This window comes from Oreochromis niloticus, linkage group LG7 (genome assembly GCF_001858045.2).
Source record: "Oreochromis niloticus isolate F11D_XX linkage group LG7, O_niloticus_UMD_NMBU, whole genome shotgun sequence".
Lineage (NCBI taxonomy): Eukaryota > Metazoa > Chordata > Actinopteri > Cichliformes > Cichlidae > Oreochromis > Oreochromis niloticus.
The window spans coordinates 64574579-64594822 of record NC_031972.2 but is presented as its reverse complement, the minus strand read 5'-3'; the positions used below and the strand labels follow the sequence as shown (position 1 = coordinate 64594822).

The 20244-nt window shown below is 40.5% G+C and overlaps 1 protein-coding gene across 4 annotated transcripts in view; it reads right to left on the bottom strand.

The window, feature by feature from the left end:
- Positions 1–4677: 4677 nt before the first annotated feature.
- The window catches only part of cbfb (core-binding factor subunit beta), a 31735-nt gene continuing 16168 nt past the window's right edge, over positions 4678–20244 (bottom strand). The window contains exons 4-7 of one of the 4 annotated variants that reach the window (XM_003447033.5): positions 15812–15928; positions 15628–15723; positions 14455–14516; positions 4678–8319 (exon numbers count right to left, since the gene is read on the bottom strand). In XM_003447033.5, coding sequence (XP_003447081.1) covers positions 14487–14516; positions 15628–15723; positions 15812–15928 — 243 coding nt within the window. In that variant the 3' untranslated portion in view covers positions 4678–8319; positions 14455–14486. The remainder of the gene's footprint in view (positions 8320–14454; positions 14517–15627; positions 15724–15811; positions 15929–20244) is intronic. The other 3 variants (XM_005471182.4, XM_003447032.5, XM_005471181.4) reach the window with 3 other exon arrangements.

Sequence of the window (20244 nt, the reverse complement as noted above, 5' to 3'; positions counted from 1 at the left end):
CTCGTAAGCTGGAGAGGAAATGGCATGTCACAAATTTAGAGGATCATCATTTAGCCTGGAGAAATAGTTTGCTGCTTTATAAGAAAGCCCTCCGCAAAGCCAGAACATCTTACTATTCGTCACTGATTGAAGAAAATAAGAACAACCCCAGGTTTCTCTTCAGCACTGTAGCCAGGCTGACAAACAGTCAGAGCTCTACTGAGCCAACCATCCCTTTAACGTTAACTAGTAATGACTTCATGAACTTCTTCACAAATAAAATTTTTATCATTAGAGAAAAAATTACCAATAATCATCCCACAGATGTAATATTATCTACAGCTACTCTTAGTACCATCAATGTTAAGTTAGACTCTTTTTCTCCAATTGATCTTTCTGAGTTAACTTCAATAATTACTTCCTCCAAACCATCAACGTGTCTTTTAGACCCCATTCCTACAAAACTGCTCAAAGAAGTCCTGCCATTAATTAATTCTTCGATCTTAAATATGATCAACCTATCTCTAATAATCGGCTATGTACCACAGGCCTTCAAGGTGGCTGTAGTTAAACCTTTACTTAAAAAGCCATCTCTAGACCCAGCTGTCTTAGCTAATTATAGGCCAATCTCCAACCTTCCTTTCATATCAAAAATCCTTGAAAGAGTAGTTGTCAAACAGCTAACAGATCATCTGCAGAGGAATGGCTTATTTGAAGCGTTTCAGTCAGGTTTCAGAGCTCATCACAGCACAGAAACAGCTTTAGTGAAGGTTACAAATGATCTTCTTATGGCCTCTGACAGTGGACTCATCTCTGTGCTTGTCCTGCTAGACCTCAGTGCTGCATTCGATACTGTTGACCATAATATCCTATTAGAGCGATTAGAACATGCTGTAGGTATTACAGGTACTGCACTGCAGTGGTTTGTATCATATCTATCTAATAGACTCCAATTTGTACATGTAAATGGAGAGTCCTCTTCAGACACTAAGGTCAATTATGGTGTTCCACAGGGCTCAGTGCTAGGACCAATTCTATTTACATTGTACATGCTTCCCTTAGGCAGCATCATTAGAAGACATAGCATAAATTTTCACTGCTATGCAGATGACACGCAGCTCTATCTATCCATGAAGCCAGGTATCACAGACCAATTAGTTAAACTGCAGGAATGTCTTAAAGACATAAAGACCTGGATGGCCGCTAACTTTCTGCTTCTTAATTCAGATAAAACTGAGGTTATTGTACTCGGCCCTGAAAATCTTAGAAATATGGTATCTAAGCAGATTCTTACTCTGGATGGCATTACCTTGGCCTCCAGTAACACTGTGAGGAACCTTGGAGTCATTTTTGACCAGGACATGTCCTTCAACGCACATATTAAACAAATATGTAAGACTGCTTTCTTCCATTTGCGCAACATCTCTAAAATTAGACATATCCTGTCTCAGAGTGATGCTGAAAAACTAGTTCATGCATTTATTACTTCCAGGCTGGACTACTGTAATTCACTATTATCAGGAAGTCCTAAAAACTCGCTGAAAAGCCTTCAGCTAATCCAAAATGCTGCAGCAAGAGTACTGACAGGGACTAGAAAGAGAGAGCATATTTCTCCTGTTTTGGCTTCCCTTCATTGGCTTCCTGTTAAATCCAGAATTGAATTCAAAATTCTGCTCCTCACATACAAGGTCTTAAATAATCAGGCCCCATCTTATCTTAATGACCTTGTAGTACCATATCACCCTATTAGAGCACTTCGCTCTTGCACTGCAGGCCTACTTGTTGTTCCTAGAGTATTTAAAAGTAGAATGGGAGGCAGAGCCTTCAGTTTTCAGGCCCCTCTTCTGTGGAACCAGCTTCCAGTTTGGATTCAGGAGACAGACACTATCTCTACTTTCAAGATTAGGCTTAAAACTTTCCTTTTTGCTAAAGCATATAGTTAGGGCTGGACCAGGTGACCCTGAATCCTCCCTTAGTTATGCTGCAATAGACGTAGGCTGCCGGGGATTCCCATGATGCATTGAGTTTTTCCTTTCCAGTCACCTTTCTCACTCACTATGTGTTAACAGACCTCTCTGCATCGAATCATATCTGTTATTAATCTCTGTCTCTCTTCCACAGCATGTCTTTATCCTGTTTTTCTTCTTTCACCCCAACCAATCACAGCAGATGGCCCCGCCCCTCCCTGAGCCTGGTTCTGCCGGAGGTTTCTTCCTGTTAAAAGGGAGTTTTTCCTTCCCACTGTCGCCAAAGTGCTTGCTCATAGGGGGTCATATGATTGTTGGGTTTTTCTCTGTATTTATTATTGTGCTATCTACTGTACAATATAAAGCGCCTTGAGGCGACTTTTGTTGTGATTTGGCGCTATATAAATAAAATTGAATTGAATTGAATTGAATTGAATACATCATTGAACTTTTACAGCCCTATGTCCCTAGTAGGTCCCTGAGGTCTTGTGATCAGGGCCTACTTGTTATTCAGCATACTAGGCTGAAAACCAAGGATGATAGAGCTTTTGCCACTGTGGCCGCCAGACTGTGGAACTCTCTTCCTCAGAACTTAAGATCTGCAGACTCATTGATTACTTTTAAAAAACAGCTAAAAACACATCTTTTTAGAATTGCATTTTGTTAACTTTGGACTGTTTTTGTTTTATACCTTGTGAAGCACTTTGTGATCTTTTATCTAGAAATGTGCTATATAAATAAAATTTTACTTACTTACTTACTTACTTGTAATCGGAAGGTTGCCGGTTCGAGCTCCGACAGTCTCTGTCGTTGTGTCCTTGGGTAAGACACTTCACCTGTTGCCTACTGGTGGTTGACAGAGGGCCCGGTGGCGCCAGTGTCCAGCAGCCTTGCCTCTGTCAGTGCGCCCCAGGGCAGCTGTGGCTACAATGTAGCTTGCCATCACCAGTGTGTGAATCGGAGGATGACTGTATGTAGTGTAAAGCGCTTTGGGGTCCATAGGGACTAAGGAAAGCGCTATACAAATACAGGTCATTTACCATCTATGGTTATAGAACTTGGGTAGTGACTAAAAGAATGAAAAATTTGCTTTTTTGGAAGTGTTGCTGATCTCTCCCTTAGAGACAGGGTGAGTAGTTTATAGCCCTTTTCTGTTAGTCCCTACTCAGGTTGGCTCGGCATGGCTCAACATGGTTTTTAGGTTTTTCTATTAGGTGACAGTACCTGGTACCAGTTACTTCTTTAGTACCTACTTGACTGGGGTTCCAAGTGAACTGAAAATGTGATATCAAAATGCCACCGATTGGCTAGTCAATGGCATCACTTGAGTCATGAGAGTGTCTCCTTCAAGAAATTCAAAACTGACATTTTTGAAAGCTAGAAATGAGGGACATGGCTGCACAAAAACAACACCGTGGTCTCCAGGTCTGATGAAAAGCCACAGAGCGAGCAGCAGGTATAACATCGCCTCGACGTTCACCTTTGTTGTAGCATTCATGTCAGATACAAATGATGTCACGAGATGTTCAGCCGAATTGCCATAACGACCCCACGGACATTAGGCAGTACTCAAGTGTAATGGAAAACAGGTCATGCCGAGTCTGACCGCCTCGAGTCGCATTAAGCCAATCTTAGCAGGTACTAATGGAAAAAAGGCTTCAGTAACTCAGGAGGGGCACAGTGAAGAGCTGTAACTTCTCCACATCGAAGGGAGCCAGCTGAAGTGGTTTAGGCATCTTACTAAGATGCCTCTTGGGTGAGGTGTTCCAGCGATGTCCAACCAGGAAGATGTTCTCGGGCAGATCCACACACTGGAGAGATTATAGCCCCTTTTTTAATCAAAGTTTAGGGGGTTGGGAAGCGCATCTGCAACCGGAAGGTCGCCGGTTTGATCCCCGGGCTCTCTGTCCTGGTCGTTGTGTCCTTGGGTAAGACACTTTACCCTACCGCCTACTGGTGTTGGCCAGAGGGGCCGATGGCGCGATATGGCAGCCTCGCTTCTGTCAGTCTGCCCCAGGGCAGCTGTGGCTACAACTGTAGCTTGCCTCCACCAGTGTGTGAATGTGAGAGTGAATGAATAGTGGCATTGTAAAGCGCTTTGGGTGCCTTGAAAAGCGCTATATAAATCCAATCCATTATCATTATCATTATCATTATTATTTTGTTTCAAAAGGAATAAACTCAAAAAAGCTGCACAACTTGTCACAAAACTAATTTAAGGTCAAACTCCGTAATTCCTTTTATACTGTCTTGGCTAATTGGGATATTATTAATATTATTAGTAATAACTGTGTTTTTGCACTGTGCTAAGTTAAACAGTGTGGAGTGAAAAGGTCCTACTTTAGTTTATTTAACAAGGTAATCTGACTGCTCGTGGTAAAGGAGAGCAGAGCTATGCTGAAAATAATCAGATGGCCCCGCCCCTCCCTGAGCCTGGTCCTGCCGGAGGTTTCTTCCCGTTAAAAGGGAGTTTTTCCTTCCCACTGTTGCCAAAGTGCTTGCTGATAGGGGATCATATGATTGTTGGGTACTTCTCTGTATGTATTATTGTAGGGCCTACCTTAGTGCCTTGACTGTTGTTGTGATTTGGCGCTGTGTAAATAAAATTGATTTGAATTGGATATACATACATATTCTAGGGAAAAACTCTGACCAGCCGACATGCCAGTTTTAGTGATTCAAAGAGATTCAACTGCTATATTTAGTTTGAAAAAAAGACATAAACAAATCAAAGAATTAATACAGGTTTATTCTGAAAAACATCCAACATTTTAAATTGAGTATCTCATATTTTTTTCTGGGAGGACAAGCTCAACCCTAAAAGAGAGGGAAACATAGACCACAAGCAGGCAGGAGAAACTGAAAGTATGCCCAAGCTGTTAAATATCACAGAGCTGTTGTAAGTATAAATAAGTTAAACACTTAAGAACATAAACAGTTTAGGTAAAAAAAAGAAAGAAGAAAAAATGTTTTATGGTTTGCCTTAATGCCTGCATTAAGAAAACTGAGGGATGGACTCCACCTGAGGCGTGGTTATAATTTGATGGTGGCTGCGGGTTCACTAACTACAACCTAAATCTTTGACTTGGTTATGAAGTTGCAGTCTTTATCTCGATAATTTTTCTTTACCTGAGGACACTGTTAAAATCCATAGATATATAATTTCAGATTTGACCATGTGGAAGAATCCCACATTTTTCACAGAATGCTTTATCCAAATTTGGTACACATGCTATCAATTTACAAAAATACAACCTAGTTGAAAATACCTCATACCATTCTGCTTTTAACACCTACTTCTTGCCTTTCATTGTGCTGTACCAGTTCATTAATGGTTCATTAATGCTCAATTTCCACCAAAAAATGGGGAAAATGCCATTTTTACCATCGCTGACACTGAATGAAATCAAATTCCTTAATCCTGAAATTTTCAAGACTGGCTACAGCCCCATTAAAAGATCAGCTAGCATTCATGTAAAAGTATGAAAACTTCAAACCAGCATCACTTTAACCTCATCTTATGGTACAACCTGCTTTATATGCACATTCAATTACCTCACTCTGTCCCTTTGTCCACTCACCCTATCCAAAGTCTTCAGTGGCATCTGATTGCTATGTCTCCACTTTTCAACATAACACTGAGCTAAACCCAGACAATATAATCCACCACTTATCCCACTGAAGGTAACCTCAGACAGATAATATATTTTCCACGTTCTTGAACTAATTAAGCACTGAGTCACAAGGTCGGCTGACTTTGGAGGGTATGAGGACACTAAGGTAAGCTTTTCTCTGTGCTCTCAATATTCTCCATGGGGGGCGGGGGGGAAAAACCCTTAGGTTAACGTAATTAAATCCTTTCATGTATATCTGAAAGCCAGAATGTATTTTTTGTTTTACCTGAAGCAAGGGGAAACTTCTCTGTGAAGTTTTGATTAAAAACGGGTCCTTCATCATTTTAAGTTCAGGCATCGTTTGGATCCCGAGGCCTTAACTTAAAAATAATGTACGACTTCATCAAGTCTCTTCTCGTTGTTTGAGTTTCAATTTTTGTTCTTTTTATTTTAATTTAAACTATCATTTCTTAGCAACAACATTACTGCAAAACATCGTGTAAAATTTTACAAACTCGTGGCTTTCAATGTACAAAAAATAAGAGTTTTCTAATTTTATGTCAATCTCAACACAACTGCTAACAATGAGAAGAAAGAAAGGCAGGAACAAAGAGTTTTCTTGGTTATAATAATTATAATGAAACCGTTGACTGTACTAAATGTAAAATACATTGGAAACTGAAATAAACCTTCAGCTGCAAAAAATAAAAAAATATGTTGCCTGGTAACAGGACTTAAGTCAATCCACAGTCAATGTATTTAACCCAGGAAGTGTATTTCCTAAAAAAAAAAATAAAAAATACTAAAATAAAATAACAACAAATGCAATAAAAATAATAACATTAATAAAAGAACATGTGGAAAATAAATCCATCAAAGTCCTCAAACATCCCAAATTTCTGGACACATTTTGTACTTTTAAACTTTAGAAAAGCCTACAGCAGCCGCCGCTGCTTCATAAGAAAGCTGAAAGCTGAACAAAAGCGAGTACATATACAGAAGTGAGAAGTAATATAAAAAGTAAACATCATGACTTTCACACAAACAAAAATGATAACAAAACAAACAAAAAACATACCATTTCATCACGCTGTAACAGGACACGGGATGGTAGACTGCATTTAGGTTTTATTGTCCTTTTAGATAATGAATATCTGGGTGACAGATCTGGATGGATGGGTTATATAACTGTTATGGATCAGACAGATGCTCACTGTCTGATGAAAACCACATATCTCCAATATATATATAATATATCTTTTATGAACCAATAGAAAAAAAGATTAAAAATCCCAGATTTCGGAGATACATCTGAATCGTCATTTAGACGACGACTCCTTTTAAAAAAACCCTTCATACAGGCGACATTTGGTTTGAAATCTGAAAAGTCCTATAAGGACACAGATCCTTTGTGTCTTTCCAGGTGTGCTCCTGCTGGGGTCTGCAGTAAGAGCCCACCTGATAACATAGTTTTGAATCACCCTGTTATTCCAAATTGACGCACTGTAAAGATTGCTCTGATGATAGACGGGCCACATGGGGAACAACAACGAGCATAGGCAGGCCTGTGTTTGGTTTCATGCATCTAAAGAAAGACCAAGACTGATTGTATCACATAGTGCAAAAACCCTTGGAAGACAAAGGACACACGGACTGACCAACCCTCTCCAGAAAAACACCATTTTCCCAGTTGCTTCCAGAGCCACTGATACTGTAGCATATTTGTTGTTGTCCTACCTTTAGATTGTTGCTACATTACCTGTTATTTCACCGTCACAGGTATCTTATGATAGTGATGTTTTCATAGATAATTAACATTACAGTACAGCAAATGCTGTTAAACCCTAGAGCCTGGCAAAATTCTCTCTTTAAAATAAAATAAAATAAATGCAAGTAAAGTTTCCCTCTTCTTTTATTCCCACCCTGGTGCCCCCCTCCCTCCCCTTTCCAGCAAAGTGAACTTTGGTCTCAGAAAACAGCAGGCTTTAGGACGTGAGCTAGGTATAGTAGGGGTAAACAAGGGCACGCTAACAAATATTAAGTGTTGCACAACACTGAACAATGCAGAACCGTTTTTTACTATTTAAATTTTTTCCAACACATTTGATGCTGGTAAGCTGTGACCTCAGGCCACAACAAACTCTCTTTTAACTGCTTCTTTCAGCTTCTGCCCTCCCTCCCCCGTTAATGACATTAAAGCCCTCTTACAACCACTCTCGCTCTATTTTAACAGTAATAGTAATAGAAAATACATTTTGGTATGCAAAACTAGCCCTATCCATCGATTTTCTTTCAGACCTGGACAAAAAATATTAAAGCTTTTAAATCTGAATGACATCTGTGAAAGACGCGTCACATCTACAATATCATGTAACATTAACTGCTCGAGTTCAACATTTAAATATTCATATAACTACTTTTTGCCCAGGTCCTTTGTGTCCTCGGCCCTTTTTTCGAGGGTTTTTATTCACTTTCAATTCAATCAATTTTCATCTACATTCTAACATTGAAAACAACAAAACAAGTTTGGCATGTAGAAATGATCACGCCAAACCTTCATCGTTAGAAACAACTGATCTACAACTGCAGTTTCATTCAACCCTTTTTCAGTTGATTGCATTGAAAGTGAATGGACAGCCGCCACGTGTTCTCTTCCTCCTTCCATAACTTCCTCCTCCTCCTCCTCCTCAGCGCATCTTGTGTTCCATGTCAGCGTTGGCCATGTTTGAGCCAGGGCTGGGGTCCTGCTGTCGTCTGGACTGGTGAGAGAGAGGGATAAAAGGATGGAAGAGGGGAAAAGAGAAGAGCATGTTAAGACAACAGGAGGAAAGAGATGGCAAGGAAGGGATGAGACAGAAAAAAGACAATAAATTAAGTACAGATTTTCACATGTTAACAAATGTAAAGATTTCTCCAGTCTGGGGCTAACTTCAAAATAATGCCACATACAGACTCCCAAATTAAAACAGAAGTAAACATATTTACAGCCTTTCACTACAACCACTGTGAGAGCAAAGTTTTCTTTATAAATCTTCTTTAACACTTAATTAAGGCTTAACATTAGGAGCACTGCTGCTTTGACTGACAAGTGGAGGATGCCCGTACCCATGGAGTTCACCTTCATCGCTGCTAATTCCAGTAACAGAGACGTGTCAGTAAACATTTGTGTTGTTGATTTATGCAGTCATCTAATGCAGTGACACGCCAGAGGCTCCAGTTAACTTATAATAGTGTTTTATGTAGCACTAATTACAAGGCATGTGTCTGCGTACTCGACCCATACAGTGTATGATTGCAGCTCACTAATATTATCTGATAACTCAGCCACCTCTGACCCGCCCCCAGCACCATGGCAACAGCCAAAATGCCAACACTAAAGCTTCACTTGAGGTAAGAATCTTTACACAGAGTCTGATTTCTATGTTGAAAAGACTCTACACACACACAGAATTACAAAAGAAAGTTGCAATACCCCAAACTGCCATTAGAGGTACTCAGAGAGCTTCACAACAGCACGACTCTGTGCTGCTGTTTATACATTTTACCGATGTTGATATTTTAGTTGAGGTAACTGGCAGACAGGCAGGCAGAAGCAGGGAGATAAACTGGCTGACATGCAGGCTCTCTGATGCAGACAAACACACTAACAAAGCAGATTATTAGGTCACCAGTAGAAGCCATCAGCATGACGAGGTCTTTAAAAATATGTCACCACTGGGTTTAGTGTCCACGTGTTTGTTATGCCGTGCCATGGTCTCTTGGTGTAAAAAAAACCCCCAAAAACCTGTGGTTATAGGTTTACATTTAAGTGATAGCTGGGGGAGTTTAGCAGGGGTCAGCTGAGAGCAAGAAGGGGGGAGAGGTGAAGCAGAGAGCAGCCCAGACAGAAATGCAGACAGAGATAGTAAAGGGGTTGCTTAGTTCAAGTGGAATGTAGTTTGTGTCATCTCAGTGACTCACCATAATAGCAACATACACGCAGTCACATGCACACACACACACACACACACACACACACATACAGTATGTCATGCTACCATTTTGACTCCTCTTAGCCAGACTGACTCCAGGTCCTGTCAGTCTTCTCTGGAAAGCTTTCTGTTATTGTATCAACGCTGCTACCATCAAATATTAATGCGTGGCTCATTTACACTGACTTGAATCAAAGCTGAGTTAATTGATCACACAGCACCATCTGTGCCATGTGCGTATGTACTCCCCAGAAAATGTCATATTGGATTATTCTGTCGCTTTTTTCAGAGCCAATTGGAGAAACCCAAAGTAAACTGGGATACTGAGGCAAAAAGTTTGGGTTGAACTCGATAGCGAGGGCTATTACATATTAACCATCATGACTATGACAGTCCAGTGTTTTAGATGCAAGATGATGTAAAACATTAAGAATAATAAGTACCATCTTTAACAACGGAGCACATAATGTAACTATTTGTGTTTTGTGTTTACTTGGCCAGCTGTTTACTTACAGAGTTGTGATGCAACTTGTTCCCAGTGCCTGCTTGTTGGTAGTTAAAAAACAGTTACAATCATAGTTACTGCTATGAAGCAAATGTCATTTTCAGAAATGCTCTCACTGAATCTGCTCTGGGATCTTGGACAATTATCAGATCACAAAACGATGAGCACCGGGTACGACGTGATGCTTGTTTACGTGTGTGTGATAAGGAACAAGACTGCTAATTGTAGAACTTTTGAAATGTCTCATTTTGGTGCTTACAGTATTTGGCTCAGGACATGTTGCTACTGTGTTCCCGGTGGTCAAATTGAAAAATGAAAAACAAACAAACTGTTCCCTCTAACATTAACAGCCTGTAGCAGTTAATTATGTGACTAAACACACCTTTGTTTATCCAAAATCTCAGGAAACAAGCAAGATTTAAATCAGACAGTGAGAGCTTGAGCAAGTGTTTGTCTCTGCAGAAGGGAGTGGTCCTCAGTAATCATAAGGCCAGAAGAGCTCTCTGTATCGATCCACGTAAAGATGCGAGCCTTCTGCACCGCTATAGGCTGCTTAACCACAACTCAATAGTGTGTCAAGTGTGCACACGTGCGTGTTTGTGTGAGTGTGTCTTGATAAACTTGGAGCAAATGTGCTGTATCTGCGAGTTTGTGCACATGTGTGCCTGTACAGTATTCGTGTGTGTGTGTGTGTGTGTGTGTGTTTGTGTGTGTGTGTGTAAGTAAGTCAAAGCAGGGGGTCTGATGGCAATCAATACTAATGATATATTAATGCTTTTAGTGGCAGCTCATCATTCACCACCAAATCTCTCTGCTCTTGGAGCGCACGTGTGACTGTGTGTGACTGCACTTGTCCAGCTATCCTAGTGAGGACCCGACTGAGTTTTAAACCGCTGACGTGAGGACATTGTAGAGAAGGGAACCCTTGGCCAGGCGTCACATTTTCACGCATCGGGTGTAGGTTTGCCTTCAAGTGAGTATTAAGGTTAGGCTTTCACTGAGGCCGGTGCAACAGACGTGCTCATGAGCAAATTGCATGTTTAGGTTTTTGCTACCACTCACCCGGTACGTAAGGCTAAACAGGCCGAGTGCATAAAGAGGCTTTGCTCGGCGTGTGCTCGAGGGCAGACAGCCTCTCTCGGGTCACTCTGCTTTTGAAACTAAATTCTACTTGTTTAAACTGATCTGAAACAACGGCAAAATAACTGTCCCTCTTATCAGTATACACAATCACAAACACACAACCACCTGGACTGACAGCATCAGCTAAGCGTGGGTTTTTTGGCAGCGTGTTTATATTTTGGAAAATCACATTTGTGCACAGAAGAAAACCGGATGTTTGAAAGCCGGATGTTTGTCAGGCAAGTTCTGTGGCGTTCCCGCTCTTGTCCCATTAGTCTGCTGTACATTAGCTCATTTTATCCCATAATGTAACCGGACTGGGAGATGGATCAGCGTGCATCAGGATTTCACAGGATCCCGATTCCCACTGTTCAATTAGAATGTCCAGTACATCCAAAATGTCAGAGCTCCGATCGATTCACTCAAACAGAAGTCAGCACTGAGTGTTTGGATGGCGCATGTGTAAAATAATATTATTTGTGCAGGAGCAGCAAAGGGTGGGCCAATGCATTATTTTAATGACTGCTCTCACAGAGATAGCCAAGCAAACCACGTGTGTGTATGCATGCAGTATTAAAAATGCATCTATTGCTTATCCATCCATCATTGTGACAGGCACCCTTTGACCTTGACTAACTGGAATATCGCTGCGTTTGGATGAAAAATGTTGTGTCTGCCAAAATGACCAGTCTTTTATATTCAATCTGCATTCACAGGAGAAAAAAGGCATCAACGTTTTGCTGCTGATCTATTTGAAAACTTCTCAACCCAAAATTGGAGCAACATAATATTTTTAACCTATTAATCTGCCTAATCTTCTTATCATCACGTGTGTTTTCCAGTACAGGTGAAATAATCAAATTTCACTCCGCTTTCTATTTTTAAAAAAAGGAAAGAAAAGAGAATTTTGCTCATTTTTTTCTTCCGTCTGAGAGAAGAAGAAATTAACTTTGCCTTTGAAGTGTGTGCAGCTCAGACAGGACACAGAGATAACTCGATCACCAGCTAACGAGACACAGAGAGTTACAGAGAAAGAGAGACAGATGGAGAGGTGGAGTTCAGACCACAGAAATGCAGAGGCTGAATCTGTGCAGCTATTCAGCAATACTCGTCAGGCACACCCAGAGAAAACAACAAAAAGCTCATAGCGCAATCCACTGTGACTGCTGTTTCCAACAACTCTACAAACTCTGAAATGATTCTTTTGGTATTAAACAAGAATTGAAATGACTTGTTGTAAAATCATCTGTGGGGCAGTCGCTTTAGATAGCCATGACTCTTCCTCGGTTCATACTGAATCCTGCCTAATAAACACGTTTCAACCACTATATGCTGAACAAATTTATTAGACCATCACCCAGGATAAGGTTTGTGCTACCGCTGACCTAAATGAACAGTATTAGTAACTGCCCAAATCATTTTTTATGTTTCTGTAATGATTCATTCACTGGTGTGCACAAGCTCTTTAACCAAAACAGTGTTTTAATGCTAAAATATAATTATTATTGTTATCCAAAAAAGAAACAACAGTGGTAAAGCACATCATTATATTTTGATAAAGATGCTAAATTACAGTTATTCACAGATTTGTAAATAACTATATGTTCTAAAGCAAATTCAAGGTCTCAGTTTGTAATAAACTTTTCACAGATTTTTGGCTAATTTTCATTCATTTTCCTATGATTGTTCTGGTAGATTTCATTTTTGAGAAATATTGACTTTATCATGTCTTCAGAATCTTCAGCTGTTTACTTAAAACACTGAAAGTGACATATTTTTGTTACTGTTTGACAAACGAGTAAATGCAACACGACAACATGGAAACCTGGGAAGTTGTGTCCAAGTATAGCAGAGGAGCTTTTCCAGTGTAATGATGGTGCCCTCCATGCTAGACTATAAAACAGTGCTCATTGTATGAAACACAAGATATATTGTTTTAAAACAAATCCACATAAGTGTGTCGTTGGCTGTAAAGGAAAATTATTATTTGCATCATTGGAGGTAAAAGACTTCACGTTTGAACTAAAATGAGAGGAAACCTCTCTGCCTGTTATTTTTCAGGATTGCACAACATATTCCAAACTTCACTGAAATAATTGTGGAAATATGTTGAATTTCCTCGTTGTGGTTATTTAGATGACAGGGTGAATACTTCTGAACTATCATCGTGTTTTTACAGAGGTTTATATACATGTAATTAACTCGCTTTTAGCCGTCTACTAAAAATGTGCTATTTCGTTAATCCTCACCAACCTCATAGCATTTTTGTCTGTAGCAGGCAGAAGTAGTAGTAGTAATAGTAGTACAAGTATTCAGAATTTCAAGAAGCAAATATTCACTTTGTCGGTAGAGACCAAAAAGATTCAACCAGTGGAGTTAAAATAATAACATTTATCAAATATTAGCTCGGCAGCCTGATACACACACTCACAGGGTCAGTGGACATTTTTCCTTTGATATATAATCACACGAGCTATTATCATTTTATTGTTGATTTATTTTATTTTGATCTCCATATGCATGAAGCTAAACTTTATACTTTATGATTCATATATATTGATAAGGATAGCAACAATGTACTCATGTGCTCCATCTCAAACATGCGTTTTAGTGACATGACCTTCACGTACTGTGCGATTACTTTACTGTTCAGTGGAACAGTTTCCATCCTGTGATTGCCGACGTGTTCCAAAATCATTTTAAATTTGGAAACCAATGCGTTTATACAATGTGTTAAAGAAGCTAGTGATGGTGCTTCTACTGATTTAGTGAGAGACACAAGGTTTCCTTTTTCTGCCGCAGCCTCGGGGAAGCCACATGAGCTCAGTCACATAAAAGGCAACCTGGATCAAATCTTTCTTTCTGTTTCACACGATGACATTCAGCCTCTCTTTTCTCTTTCATTTCTGCAGGACCATGTGCCACAAAGCTGTGCCTGAGCCGGCTATTTGTCTCCTTTTGCAGACTAGTTATGAAACATCACATTGTGCTCACCAAGCCTCTCACACCATTCAAGCATTAAACAAACACGTTTTCCAGTAAAATTATAGGAATAATGTGCAGAGCATGCACAGTCATGAACACACACACACACACACACACACACACATACGGTGTGAAAATAAAAACACAGAAAATGCTGCAGCTGCTGAGAGACACACACAGACATTAATGGACAAAAACAAGAATGCAGATACACGAATGAAACTGTGGACACACACACACATGCACACACACACACGAGGTGGTTTAGTGCATGACAGTGTGATAGATGGTGAGAAATGAAGGACACAGACCCTGTTCTTTTCTGCTGGCTGTCTGTGTGTCATCAGTCCCAGATTTTAGAAACCACAGGGTCCTAAAAAATAAACAATTTGGGGTTCATTCGGAGGGCGTCAACTTAGGAAGGATGCCACTGATCTCCCCAAAGCCTTGCAGGGAAAGTGAGTTTGTCTCAAGCAATGAAATGCATTTGGGACACTTAGTTTAGAAATCAGTTTATACCGTCTACGTGCAGTTCAAAGGTCACATGTAGCAACATATTCTGTTATTCTACTAAAACAAATACATCACCTTGTTTTGCTAAGTTTGCATCAATTAAACTTCTCAAAGGAATGCACAAAATGAGCAAACTACTTTCCCTTCTGAGGCTTTTGGGAAACCTGACAAAACTGAAGTCATTCAATAGTTCATGAATATCAAGTCAGATCAATTATCAGATTAGAATTACCGCCAAACTGATCATGCACTAAACCTACGGTTCAAACTACAGAAATAATCTTTAAAGAAAAAGAATAATAATAAAAAACAAACTACAGAACACAAGCACACATCACACAACCCCAAGCACTAAGCAAGGAAAGCCATACTACAAATTTGATGCTGCAGATATATATTACACTCTTATTACGTTTCTACTTTTAATTCACTTTGATACTTTTCTACTTTCAGCGTCTGAAAGCATCTGCGAGAAAATTCAGCAGAGGATAAAAATCATTTTCAGTGAGCCAATTTATTTTCAGGGTTGCAAACAAGAAACTGCACTACAAGCAAGCTGTGTTGGTGATGCTGTTTGCTGTCCAGTCCTGCAAAGCCAGTCTGTAACATAAATATGTTAGAGGGCAAAAAGAGCAGGCGCCTTTTTGCCATTTAACTCTCTGTTTCACACTAAAATGCACTGTAAAAAATAATTACACATCAAGCTTCGTTGCGACCTCCAGAGCTGCAGTATGTGTTCGCTATACTGCTTTGTAGCTAGTATAGCCATCACTGAGAGGCCCAGCATGAAGTGAAACACTATTGCATGAGTCACATTTCCAACCTTTGCATATATGAGAGGTTTTTTTGTTTTGTTCACCACAACAGAATCATTTGGGACCGGCTTTGCAAGACTGAGAAAGATTTCAAGATAAAGTAGATTTTTGAGATTAATAGTCAACATAAATAGTCGTCGGTCCCTGGTCTCTCACCTCTAGATCCTCTCTGTGCGATCGCTCTCTGTCCTCAAAGTCTCTCGTCCTGCGTCGAGCCTCTTCGAACGCGGCCTGAGCCAGAGCGTCCTCGTGCTGCGAGCACAAACGACAACAAAGAAAGATCGTAGTTGATTTCCTGACGAGGAAAAGACATTTGAGGAAAAAGTAGAACTGATGATACCTGTGCCCTCTCATCATCGTATTCCAGATATCCCATCCCATCCAGCCTTTGTAGGTCGATCCAGCCTTTCCAGATCACACACACACCGTTCAAGATCATTGGGGCCTTTAAATAGACCTGCAAGGACAGCGAGAGAGAGCGAGAGCGAACCACATTAATGTCCACATTTGGCGTTTTAAATAGCAACCAGTATGTGTTGTGACATTGGTTAAGTATTTGCAGCGCTTATACTTGTTGTTTAAAATCCTCTCATGTAATCACAGTTAAATCTAAGCTGTTAAAGCAGACGGCAGTGAGTCATATTAAAAGTACATCAGTTCTTTTTGTAAGAATCACACAAAGATGTGTTATCTGCCCCTCACGACACAAATACTGGGTGTGCACGGATTGTGCTTTGGCCCTGGGGTGGAGCAGCAGCTTCATGTGAACACGAGTTCATTCTAAATGACGGCCTTAAATCAGAATCTATCGGCTGTTAAAGCTCTGTGTTTGGGACGTGGACGCCTTCCTACCACTGACCCCTCCTGCTCCATCGTCTGTGAAACAGAAAAACCACAAAGTACGTCAAGGCCTCTCCAGAGACTCTGAGTGTCGGACTATTAAATGACACACACACACACACACTTGCATTTACATATGTGTGCACGCGCGACTGGTCGAGGTCGTTGAATGTACACGAATGTTTGTGTGAGTGATGCTTTCACTCCTTTGATACAGTGTAGCTAAAATAATCAAACGTGAGTGTCGTATATCAAAAACATCTTCTTTGTGTTCGTTTTTAGAGGCATTTGAATTTCAAAGGTCTGTGGCTTCTTTAATGGTCTCATTCAGACATTAGACTACACAGCTTTCATCCCTTTCATTATTCATTGAAAATAAATGTAATCTTGCCTCAAATGTCACGTGTTTTCAGTTAAGTCAGAAAGAGAAACGGAACAACACTGGCCGATCGATAGTAGACTGTCCACGTCACTCTTCTTTGACCTTGTTTTGTCTCTGTTTTGTCTTTCCGTCAGTGAGAGAGGTGAAATAGCTGTGATAATAAAGGGAATACAAGCGCTCACTTATATTTCATTAACCCTCGTCTCTTCGTTGTTTGCTGAGCAGCACAGTGCGTCGGGAGAGGATCAGGCTGTGGTCAGGGTGCGTATGCCACAGTCTGCATGTATGCATGGACAGAGACCACGTTCACATCTGTAGGATCACAAAACTATTTCTCTGTTTGGAATTGCTGGGCTGAACTCCTGCAGGAAAATTCAAGTAGCTGCAAACTGAACTACTTCTCAGTATTTGGCAATAGATAAGAAAAAAAAATAATTAGAGTTTTTTTGGGTTCCATCAAAATACTCGAGGAATAGAAAACACACGACACCAATAGCTCAAACGCTACACTTTATTTCCTGTCTAGTCTAACTTTGTTTGACTTGCTGGGCTGGTAGCATACCCAGGGTGTAACACACTGTTTCCACAGTGAAAGTAGCTGCCTGTTGTGGCCAAAGATAACTCTGTGAGCGTGAGCCTGTGAAAATCAATATGCCTTAAAAATGCTTATATTTGATCAGATTTCTCCCTTCTTCAAAAAACATACTGGGCTCATTCTACCAGTCTTTGTACTCCTGAGAAAGGCCCACAGATCCCCACAGAGATAAAAAAAAAAACAAAAACCCATATCTAATAAATCAGTATTGCGTTCTCAGCTTGTTTGCAGCACCCTAAACTGAGGCAAAACCCCCGAAGAAGAAACCAAAAACAGCCAGTTAGTTAAAACATAGTCAGACTAAGCAATGAATTTCACAAGATTAAAGAAATTATTTCAGCCAAAAGAGTTCATAATGTGCGATGCAGGACACTCAGCCTTCGTCCTTCTCTTTACTCTGATTTCTGTAACCCAATGAAGCAGCACCTCTGACAGATGCAGAGAGTGTTTTTCTCAGGGTGGGAAGCTGTGAGGGGCTATTTTTATCAACATAAATAAGTATTTTGGTATGAATGAACAAAACTCAAACACTCCCCTCTGAAACACATCCACAGGCACACAGATGACTGGATTTCTCTGAGTGACACTGGGTGAGCTTTATGGTCCTGCATTTTTACTCAGGCTATTTTTGGACGCTCTCTCACAGGACCTCTTTTACGACAGCTACCCACACTGCACCGGGGTTGCAGGGGAGACCGCACCCCAAGAGACTGTGGGTTTTTGTGTTTATTCGAGTGAATGTTTTTCTGTGTGTGTGTGTGTGTGTGTGTGTGTGTGTGTGTGTGTGTGTGTGTGTGTGTGTGAAAGCAAGAGAGAGCAAGAGGAATGGCTTCCACATCTGTGGGGCTGCATATTGCTTTTAAAAGAAAGCTTCATTTAGCTTGACAGGGAAAACGCGTGTGTGTGTGTCTGTGTGTGTCTGTGTCTGTGTGTGCATGTGTGTGTGTGTGTGAGGGGAAAATATGTAGAAACGGCCCAACCACAGACTTCCTTTTGAGAGAGAACCATGTCAACCCCCACATCCATTTACTAAGACACACACGTGAAGACGGGAGAACTCTCACACACTGCAGCGAATATGAAAAACAAGCAGAGTGAAATCCAGTGGAAATACGAACCACACTCAGTGAAGCGTTGCCTTACTGGTCTCAGAGACTTTGTATGTACTGATTTCACTGGTAAGAGTTACACATACTTTATAAAGTGCTACCATCCACTGTGAGTCTTCCTCACAACAACATTCGAAGCAAACTTCACGTTTTCACTTGTAAGAACAAACAGACTCTAAAACCACATGTGCCTGCGTGCTTTGTCATCACATGTGAAGTTTACTGAGGTTAAATATATTTCACACGGTTTCCCATAACTGTGCATTTACCCGGGCGCTGCTGCTGTTTCTGTGTTAAAGGCCTGAGCGTGCATACAGACTTCTATTAAGACAGCAAGTTTGCATCCTCTGGTGAGTTAAGCATAAAAAACAGTTTCCTGGGCTCGATTTTGTTCTTTTACTTAGAGTTTGGGCATTTTGTGAGAGAAATCATTCACTATTTTGAGTCCATGGCCTTTCAAATTGTACTTTCACTTTGATCGGATCATCTCTGTCTGTGAGCTGTAATGCAAAGGCAAATCTGTGCTGTGATGCCTGGTAAAAGCTGTAGTTGTAAAATGATTCACCATTTTCATTATTCTAATGTTAGATTTTATACCAGTGAGTCTCCACTGAAGCCTGTGACATCTGAGATGTGTTGGATTTATTTTCATTGAGGTCAAAATGTTTCTTTTGTCTTTTTCTCTGATCAGATCGATTTCTCTTTGGACTCTGTAACCTTAAATCCTCAACACAGGAATTTTGCAGCATTGCATTGACGACATATGTTTTTATTTCTTTGGTGGCTATTTTGTCTTTTTTCCGTTTGTTTTCTTTTTGTAAATCGCTTTTAACGTTTGGTTGAATACGTGCAGTGTCGTGTGGTTCTTGCTAAGTAATTATGACTTATTTTAAATCAGTTTCCTCAGCCGTGTGTGTGAGTGCATGTGTGTGTGTGTGTTGGTCTTTGGTAGGGTTCTTCTGATGATATTATAGAGTCACAGTCAGCATCTTTTTTATACTATTTCTTATCCATCCATAGAAATGCAGACGTATGAGTGTGGCTGACATTGTCACACTGACACGTTACCATCATGCTCGCTCTCGTCTGTCTGTTGTTACTTCACACAGCTTAGATTGATGACGGACACGAAGAGGTCACTCGGTGATTGGATGGCTGGTGAAATATCCTGACTGACGTGTTGCGACCTTCACAGGTGTGTTTCTGGATCATCTCTGCTCACTGAATATACGACTTACTGTTACATGTTACACTGACTGGTTTAAACTAATTCTCCTCATGCATTATTGTCCTTTAAGACCGCTGATGAGGATTGTACGTGACAGGAACAACCAGTTAGTTTGTGAATGAGTGTGAATTATATTTCATCTGTGAATATTCGCATTTGTGTAAAGAATAGAAATCTAATTATCTCATTTTCTTCCACTTCATCACAAAAAACACAGCCGAGCACAGACGTATCACATGCTAACACATCCACCGAGCCTCCGGTTATTGTAAGTGCTTTTTAGATTTTGTGTGTGTGTGTGTAACAAAGAGAAAGGCAGCGTGTATGTTGGCAGACATTGTGTGACGCAGATGGAGGGAGATGTATTGGCATACTGCCCTTCATTCAGCCTGATGCCAACCATCTAGTCAGCACAACAACCCACTACAGCGCACACACACACACACACACACACACACACACACACACACACACACACACACACACACACACAGACCAGTGCCCACGAAGTGTGTGTGATCACAATGGGTATCTGTGTTTCAGCCCTTTGAGTTGTGGCAGTGCGTCTCTCCTACACATGTCAATGCGCACGCAAACACATTCGAATAACACAAAAACG